Source organism: Gymnogyps californianus, chromosome 6, assembly GCF_018139145.2.
Source record: "Gymnogyps californianus isolate 813 chromosome 6, ASM1813914v2, whole genome shotgun sequence".
Lineage (NCBI taxonomy): Eukaryota > Metazoa > Chordata > Aves > Accipitriformes > Cathartidae > Gymnogyps > Gymnogyps californianus.
In genome coordinates, this window is record NC_059476.1 from 21,841,092 (window position 1) to 21,850,113 (window position 9,022).

The 9,022-nt window shown below is 43.2% G+C and overlaps 1 protein-coding gene across 2 annotated transcripts in view; it reads left to right on the plus strand.

Annotated features, from left to right (window-relative positions):
* LOC127017517 (WASH complex subunit 2A-like) overlaps positions 1-6,402 on the plus strand; it is a 36,975-nt gene extending 30,573 nt beyond the window's left edge. For both annotated transcript variants that reach the window (XM_050898617.1, XM_050898615.1), the window contains exons 26-28: positions 1,372-1,980; positions 2,583-2,757; positions 5,988-6,402. In XM_050898617.1, the coding sequence (XP_050754574.1) occupies positions 1,372-1,980; positions 2,583-2,757; positions 5,988-6,124 (921 nt within the window). In that variant the 3' untranslated portion in view covers positions 6,125-6,402. The remainder of the gene's footprint in view (positions 1-1,371; positions 1,981-2,582; positions 2,758-5,987) is intronic.
* Positions 6,403-9,022: the final 2,620 nt, after the last annotated feature.

Genomic DNA, 9,022 nt, shown 5'->3' on the forward strand with positions numbered 1-9,022 from the left:
GTTGTTTCCAATAGCAGCGTGTCCTGCGCAACAGATAAAACCCTCTATCATGATACTTTTAAATAGATAGGCTTGCAAAAGAATAGAGCTCCTGTAGCTGCATATGGTCAACCCTGAATGTTCATTTTAGCATAGTGATGATGCATGTTTGTTTACAGAATTAATGTGAGAAGAACCATCTCAGTAACTATACAGCTGATGTTTTTTGTGGCTCAGGTTACATGTTTTAATTTTGGCATGTCATTGCTTCTTGAACCTTTCAAGTTTGAGTTTAAGCTGTAAATATATGCAGCCAAATGCATGTTTTTCCAAAGGCTGGAACAAAGCAACCTACCCAGCATTCTGGCTGTCCTTTCAAAGAACAGTGCATGGAGCAGGGATCGTTTTTTTTCAAGTGCATCTCCAATCCATCATAATCTTCCTGTTTTTCAGCCCTGCTCTGATCAATACAGCCCCACACTTTGGAGGCAGATGTGCTTCTACAATGATTCTGACAAAAGCACATGGCTCCTTTAAGCTGTGATACAGCATGTCCATCCAGATTGTCCTTCTACTCCAACACAGCAATTAACAAAAGGGAAGAGGAGGTTGTACTGATCTGTTTCCTACCTGTGTGAATACTCCTGTCCATGTGGGATATGGTAGAAGCTATAATGGAAACTTGCAGGGGGACTTCTTTAAAAGCAGCCCCCCTGCAGGAATGAACTGCAGCAGGCTATGCATAAAATGAAATTAAATGGAAAACATAATTAGTCATGGCTTGGACAGACTAACTGCACCGCTGAAGCCCCTGGATTAGCAAGCTGTCAGACTGACTAAGGTATTAGCTAAAGCTGAGGGGCTAGAGTGGCTTGCTGACCTGTGTCGTGACTCTCTACTTGCGAGTGCTATTGCTTTTGTACCCCAATTCCACCAGCTGTGGAATGACTAGAGGGCAGCAAATCAAAAGTCCTGGGTTATTTTTCTGAACCTTGCTGCAAACTACTCCAAGCTTGAATGTCTCACTTGTCCATCTTTCCCCTTTCTGAAAAATGGGGAGAATGGATGATGATGAATGGTTCCTGCTGCTTCTCCCTATAACCTAAATCAGCGTCTGCTCAGCAATCCTTGCTCAAGATTCCCAACTGAGCATTTGTTTAAATGTACATGTAGCTGTTTAAGTTACTTAAACCAGAGCTGTGAGCAGAACTTGTAGTTAATTCAGTTTCAGTGTGCTAGTACAAAATGGGTAATGCATGTTAATTGCAGTGTTGTGAAGGTGGACAAAGTGCTACAAGGAAACATAACAGGAATCCTAACGTGTCTTCTGTGACGCGTGGGGTTTTTTTTCCTTCTGTATAACCCTGCTCTGCTTTTACTCCTTTCTTGCAGACCAGGATCAAGGTTACAGGAAAACGAAGACCTCCTAGCAGAATGGCCCGCCGTCTAGCTGCCCAGGAGTCTGAAGAGAGTGAGGAGGTGGACAGTGCTAAAGAATCACAACTGTCTCTACCAAAACAGACATCGGCAATAGTGAACATAAAGGAGCCTCTTGCTACTGAAGCAGAGTCCAAGGAAAATGGCTTTCTCTCTGGCTTGTCACTACCAGCTCATGGCAGTGTTTTGTCTGCTGGGACAAACAAACTCCTTCCTCCAGAATCCACAGACCAAGGGGATGATCTGTTTGAATCAGAAGACCTTTTTGCAAGCAGCTCAACATCCAGAGCAGCTGCACAATCAAAGTTAAAGGATGGAATGCCAGACAGTGTGGCTAACAAACCCATCAAGGGCAGGGAGAAAAAGCCCGATTTGTCTGTTCTGGGTGATCAGGACAGCAATGATCTCTTCCAGCCTGTACAGCAAAAATCTTCAACAAAAAGCAGCCCTATACCTTTTTTGGAGGAAGAGGAAGACTCTCTCTTCACCTCTCAGAAAACTGGAAAAAAGTGGAAATCTGCTGTCTGGCAAGCTGTTGACCCTACTGCCCAAGATATCTTTGAGGTAATGGTTGAGCCTGCCACTTTGGCCTTTTTGAGCCCCAAGGCCTTATGCAGACCCCTCTACTTAGACACAGGCTTAGTGGAGGCTGCTGAGTAGGATGGAGTGTGCAGGATAGGTAGTGAAGTAAACTGTCAATCATGCTCTGCTAGTGGGCAATAGAACCCTTTCTTTGGTTGTTCACCCCCTTATTAGCAAGAGTGGATTAAAAGGTGGAGCCTTAACACAGAGCAGGCATGTCACTGAATGTGCTGTGACAACATACCTATGATTGTGACCTTTTTCAGAGTAATAAAGTATTTGGTTCTTATCTGTCAGCTGTCTGTTCAACTCACAGCAGCTCAAGTAACTCTTTTAAAAAAGGAATAAAGTTGGCAGGCTGGGCAGCTGATACAAGCCTCTGTGTGCTGTACTTGACCTGTGCACAGTCCTACAGTAAGGCACTTCTGCTGAGCCCTCCATGGGGAGAAGGGACTCAAACTTCTTGGGTTTGAGAAGCCCCAGGCTGTCAGTCTTCTAAACACCTCAGCTGCTGTGTACAGATAATTTGACTATTCTCTTGAAGTGTGAGAAGTATTGATGATCTCTCTATGCTTTGCTCCAAGGATGATATATTTGCTACTGAGGCAATTAAACCAATAAACAAAGCAAAAGAGAAAATGCCAGAGACTAACCTGTTTGACGATAACATTGATATTTTTGCGGATCTCACCGTAAAACCAAAAGAAAAGAAGACCAAGAAAAAGGTGGAACAAAAATCCATATTTGATGATGATATGGGTAAGTGTCTAATGTCTTGCTGCTAATCTCATAATATTGTCCTGAGTTGCATTCATCGGAGATGTTTTAGAACCCTTTGTTTTCTTTTAACTTTTCAACTGCTCTGAAATCTCTGGTCATCTTTGGCTTTTAACCTTGGATGAGAACTTCCTAGATTTGTAGAACTAGCACGGCATTTAAATGGTTTAGGAGAGTGTATAAAATTCTGAGAGAAGGAATAGTTTAATTCCTGTAGGGATTTTCTCACCTGTGGAAATTAGAAAATTTCTCTTGTCTAGAGAAAGAGACTAATCTCATGTTGATATGGTTCTGAGATACATTCTCTCTTTCAATTTGCACAGCTTTTTGTATCGTGCTTTCAGATGAATCACTGATATGAAGAAATTAGCATCTCTTCCCGCCCCACCTTCACTGTTGTGTTGACTGCCTCGGAGCCCATAAGATTTTGTTTACATCCATGTATAACCAGCACAATTTACAAACACTACACCTGAGAGCAAAAGTTTGCCCTGTATAATTTGTTGAAAAAGCAGCATATAGTTATGTGCAATGATGCAAAGCATGCTCCTTTCTTGTTCTCCATCAGTGGAAGTATCGAAAGTCATTTGATTCCCGACTGTCTCTGTCTGTTCTCAGGCTCTTCATGTTTATAGCTCTTCTTTAGGATTGCATGTATTTCTTTTCCTCCAAGACAAAAAATTCCCTTCTCCTCTAGCTTTGATTCTTGTCAGTCTTCATTCTTTCTAATCTATTCAAATTGAATCTGACTTATCACTGTTTTGCTTGGACTGCTGTTAAGCATTCCAGCCCGATGGAATGACCTGGTTGAAGTGTGTAAATGTGTTAGAAAACTTGCCAGAGAATGAACATCTTAAGATTTCAAAACCTTCTCAATTGATATAAAAAATAAGACTTAAACGTTTGCGGGCAAGGTATTTGAAATATGTATTGGATGATTAAAATATCTTATTTTAATAATTTATATTTTTTCATGTAGCCTATAGCAAATGAAAGAATTTCGCAAACAGCTACCCCTTCCAAGTATTTCAGCACAAAAATCCAGACCTCATGTTGAAAAAACAGTTGTAGAGTGCCACTTTAAAGTATCTTGAAAAATTAGCCACAACAGAACCTGTCGTTTGCACTTCCTCTTTTGACATCTACTCTGGTGCTAGAGCTTGTTGTTTGATGTCACATCTGATCTTGATACCTATAGCATCTAACAGCACCCTGTATCTGATAGACTTCATCTTCCTCTAGAGTGTTGGCTGTTTTGTGGTGCAGCCATAGGTACGCAGCTTCTTAGTGCCCAAAGCTATGGAGCTCCAGAACACCAACAGGAGTGTAGGGAAGATGCCTGAAGGTGAGGATGCCCTGCTGGCAGTAGAGTAGTAGAACTGGCGCTTGCCTATGCTTCAGGTTGAGGGTTGGCTTAAGTGATCATGGTAGCACTTTATCAGGGCTGTATATTGTTGTCTTACGAGATCCTTTCTGCTGCAAATAAAACATTCAGTGGGTGCAGTTTGGGGGGGTGGAGGCTGCAGGCTGCTTTCCTTTGTCCCACCACAGCTTGTAGTCACTATTTACTACATTTGTGTTAGGCTTGTGGTGGCAGTATTAGAAAAACTTTCTCAGGTCTTTATCCTCCTAGCCTCCTCAGTGACCTTATGGCTGATGACACAAACATCTTGATGTCACCTCTGCCTATCTGCAAAATGGTGACTGAGCTTTCTTGTGCATTGACAAATACTGTTTTCCATGGCCAAAACTTTCCTATTCCTTAAGCCTTGTTATAAAATGGGAGTGATACCTCTACTGTTTACGGCACTCACTGTACTTCCCCTGTGCTGTGAAGCTAATCCATGTGATAGCTTCTTGCTTTGGAGTGATGCCAGTAGGGGATTACTCTGTTTTGCTGCCTTTCTAAACTGCTTTTGTGCTGAAACGCTGTCCTGGATTATTCCTGCGTAATCCCTATGATCAGCACAGTAGCAGACACGTGCTGGAGTGGAAGAAGTAGCGAGAAGAGAAAGGCAAGCACATTGTGATAGGCCACTTCGTGCTTGGCCTCTGCTCAAGGTTAGGACGCATGCTGAAGGCGGAAATGCTAGTTTTTATACTCTGGACTAATAAATAGTTATTAACCTCTGTATAAGACCTGTGTTGCCTTAATAGGGATTCAAGACCAGTTATGTGCTACTTATACCGGCCTTGTGGATCACTAGTGATCCACATATCTCAGTCTTCTGAATTTTTTTATCCCCTCATAATCCAACTGCATAATCTGAGTATCCTAAATTTAAAACCTTAGTGTATAGGAAGAGATATGCTGTTGTGTGTGCCCAGGAAACCTCAGGGCAACACTTCAGCATGTGTATGGTAGCAGCTCGATCTCTTTCCATGAGCACAGTCCTAAACACAAGCAGCACTAGCCACAGCAAGAACTGCAGCTGCGTGAGCTCCACTGCTGGCACAGCGTATCCGGGTTGGAGGGTTTCATTTCTACCTGTTGTTATCCTTCAGGAGAGAACTCTGCCTTAACAGCAACATGATATTTTTCCACTTTGTGGTCCTAGTTATTCGTAACAGAAATGCTCGTATTGAGGAAGGTGGTGGGAGATCTTGATTCAGGACTGTAGACAGACTTTTTGAATATTCAGCAGGATGGTGGTTGTAACTGTCTGCCTCCTTGCATCTTAGCTGTGCTCTGTTCTCAAGTGATTTATGCTGTGTTCTTATTGTGCTGTAGATTAAAGACTCTCATATGGCTAGTGGATGTCGCAGCAGTAGTCGCTAGCAAGTACCACTTTTTCCTCTTCTGATTTTCTTTGGCAACAACCTCACAGCTCTTGGACCTCTCGGGTTCCTCAGACGCTAATGTTCTAGATAAGAGGGATGTTACCTGGCACTTGCATGATGGAATTTACTGTGGAGGTTTAATTTATTAGTACTTCTCAAATGCTTATGAGAGCTTGAACATGTTGTAAAATACAAGTATTATGCTGCTCTACTGAGAAGAAAAAATATTCTTAATTTGACTTACAGCTAACAGCTCCCACGTATGTCCTTACAAATGCATCTAGAATCGCAAGCAGCAGGAAAGCATTTGTTTATCACAGAATGTCCTTGGCAGTCACTGCTGTGCTGGAGACTCTCATGTACAATGTTACTTCTGTTTGGCAGTCACTTCACATTAAAATCTATCTTTTTTTTTTTTTCTTCCCCTTTAGATGATATCTTCTCTAGCAGCCAAGTCAAGATACCCACTCCCAAAAGCAGATCTTCCCAAGCAGCCTCAGAAGCAAAATCTGAAAGCAAGACACTGAGCACATTTGATGATCCGCTGAATGCCTTTGGAGGCCAGTAGCCACGGGGAGTGTGATGCAGAGAGGCCTTCCTTATGCCTTGTCCAGTACTAATACTCTGGATTCTCTAATCCAGTAGAGCTGAAATGAGATGGCTGTGGATATTTAAATGAGATTACGCATTTTAAATGGTTAGTATTCTCTTGTGCTGGGTCTAATTGTGCTAAATGATATATATTTTAAAAAAAAGACAGTAACCTTCTGCTATCTTGTTTCCATGGTGCCCAGATGAATATAGCCTGTGCAATACCTGCAATGAAGTAATCTATTATACAAAGTATACTTTGTTTTATTGAACAGATCTATAGAGAAAATAATTGATAAATAGTAAATGGAGTCTGTTAAACCAGATCTGTCTGTATGTCTTTCTTTCCTCTTTACCGCTTGCTAAGGACGTCTGCATCATGACTTGAAAACAACCAAAACCACTGTCATGCCTTGTCTGGGTCAGCTGCCAATCTACTGAGCTAATGTTAGGGTAAGGCTGGGTTCTGCTATCAGGTACAGCTTCTCCTCTTATGTAATCAAGCAGTTAACAAATCTTAGTGCAGTACTTGACACCAGATAGAGATAAGGTATTTCATATTGGCAGCTAATATGGTCTATAAAAATAACAATGGTTAAAACTTCTCTGCCAGAAAGAGTGTGTTACAGATGAGCACCTAGTGCTCCATGAAAACAACAGAAACCTAACATTGTCTTCTGTTCAAGTTGTAAGCCACTAAATGAGATTTTTCACCTGCCTGGATTTGCCAAAGTTTTGCAAATAACACTTTCCAAGAAGTCCATCTGTACTGAGCGTGCTTGGTCACTTCCGGGTTAACAAGCCTATGTGCATACCTTAGTGCAGAGACTTGCTTGTGCCCAAAGGCTTGCTGTCTGCTTTCCTTTCTCATCTGTAACATGTTGTAGGCTGTTTACAAGAGGTCACTATTTGTGGAATCCCTTTAACTGTCCAATGCATTTGGCTTAACCTTCTTGCTTCCTGTAGTTTCTACATTGCCCTTCTGGAACTGATGCCATTAACCATACTTGATGCCCAATGGTAGATGCTTGCTCTCCTGCATGCATACAAGCAGAGCAAATGCATAAATGCAGAAGGATCAAATGTTTCTCTTATTTTACCAGTGACTGCCTGCAATTCTGACTTTAAAAAAGTAGATGTGCTGTTTTTATGATAGTGATGTACTCCTTTATCTTCAACTCTTAAGACTGTTCTGCTCTCTGTGAATTTAAAGCATGTGCTCAGAGGACTACTTTGAGAGCAATTCCCACTTTCACTGAAGCCCTTGTTCTGAGACATCTGCTTCAGTCTCTTGTTTCTCAAGTTGGATTTACTTTATCAGGCACAGTAAATACTACAGCCGAAGCATCTAGCCCTAATGAGGGTAAAGCAGAAGGAAAGGTTGCAAGGGATAAAGGAGAAACATCATGTATTGATTTGCAACATAGGTGGGCCTGGCAATGATTCATGTTAAGTGGGGGGTAAGTTGGGAGTAGCAGCTTGGAAAAGAATGTGGGAGCTATTTGCAAACGGGTGTCTACAGTGAGAGCGTTTGCACTTTATTTATAGGCATTACATCTGCTGCATATGCCTCATACATGATTTGGATTGCTTCCTTACTCCTTTCTTCTGTGCTTAGAAGGGTTTCAAAGACATATTGGGGGAAAGAGGAAAAAGATGGTGAATTCTTCTATTTCTTTTCTGCATCCTCCTTTCTTCTTTGCCCTTCACATTAATAACTTCTATTAGCATTGCAAAGAGTGCTGTTCACAAGCCAAGGACCCTGGGGGCCAAAAGCTGTTGGAGTAGAAGAAAGAAAAAAAAAAAAAAAGTCCTGCCTTAAAGTGTTTCTTAAACTTTAATGTGAAAGCTCAGTAGAGGAAAGCTCTTGACAGAAACTTGCACCACGACATAGATCAAAACCTTTCCTTCCCCCCCAGTCTTTCTAAACTGGCACAGGGAGAGTCTCTTCCCCCTATTAAAATGCACGGTTCTCAATTAACTCCCTGTTACAGACTGCAAATCCTGGTCTAGGCACTTCACTTTTGGGAGGACTTGGTCTGAGCGGTAGCCGCTGAGTTTTTAACTGAGTTTTGGCTTGTTGCGTCTTTTTTTATGGGTTTGGTAAACTATGACTGCATTTTCTGGGAAGGGCAGAGCTGGAGGCCCAGTGTTAGAGCACCCAGGACTTGCTCAGTGCTCTGTCAGAAGGTCCCGTACCTGCTACGTGCGTGTGAAAAACCACAGTATTTGTTCTGAGTGTTTTAACTGGGCCTGAAACCTAACAGCTAGAGTCAGGGTAGGTCTTGCATAATTTAAAACCTAAACGGAAAGTAAAGCGGTTAATGGAATTAGCACCTCCTGATAAGTAAAGTTTGTTTTCTCTATTATTTCACCAGAAGACTGTGATCGTCTGAGGGAAGCAGTGCTCCTGGAGACAGGCCTGACCACCTTACATTGAAGCAGGAGCAGAGTCCAGCGCTGACCTTGAGTAAAGGTGCCCGAGAGCAGTGCTCGTCTCCCTGCCAGCGGCCGGGGCTGCCCCAGGCCCCTGTCCTGGCTGAGGACACGGGGGAGGCCTGCACAGGCTGGGAGTCGTCCCGCTCATGCTCTAACTGGGCCCAGTGCTGCGCCAGTATGCATTAGCAATCCCCGGGCGCCTCTCAGGTTGAGCTTGAGGTATAAATGCTGGTTTTGCACGTTTTCTCAGAGGAAAGGCCAACGGTGCGCATGGAGCGCAAGGGCCGGGGCGAGCCGCCCCCTCAGCCTCGCCCTTCCCCGCCTGCCCGGAGGCGGGAGGCCACCGGGCCGCCATCTGCCCCGCCCCCTTTAGACTACATGTCCCAGGAGACAGCGCGGCCTCGCGGGCGGCTGTCACGTGGACGCCGTTAGCGGC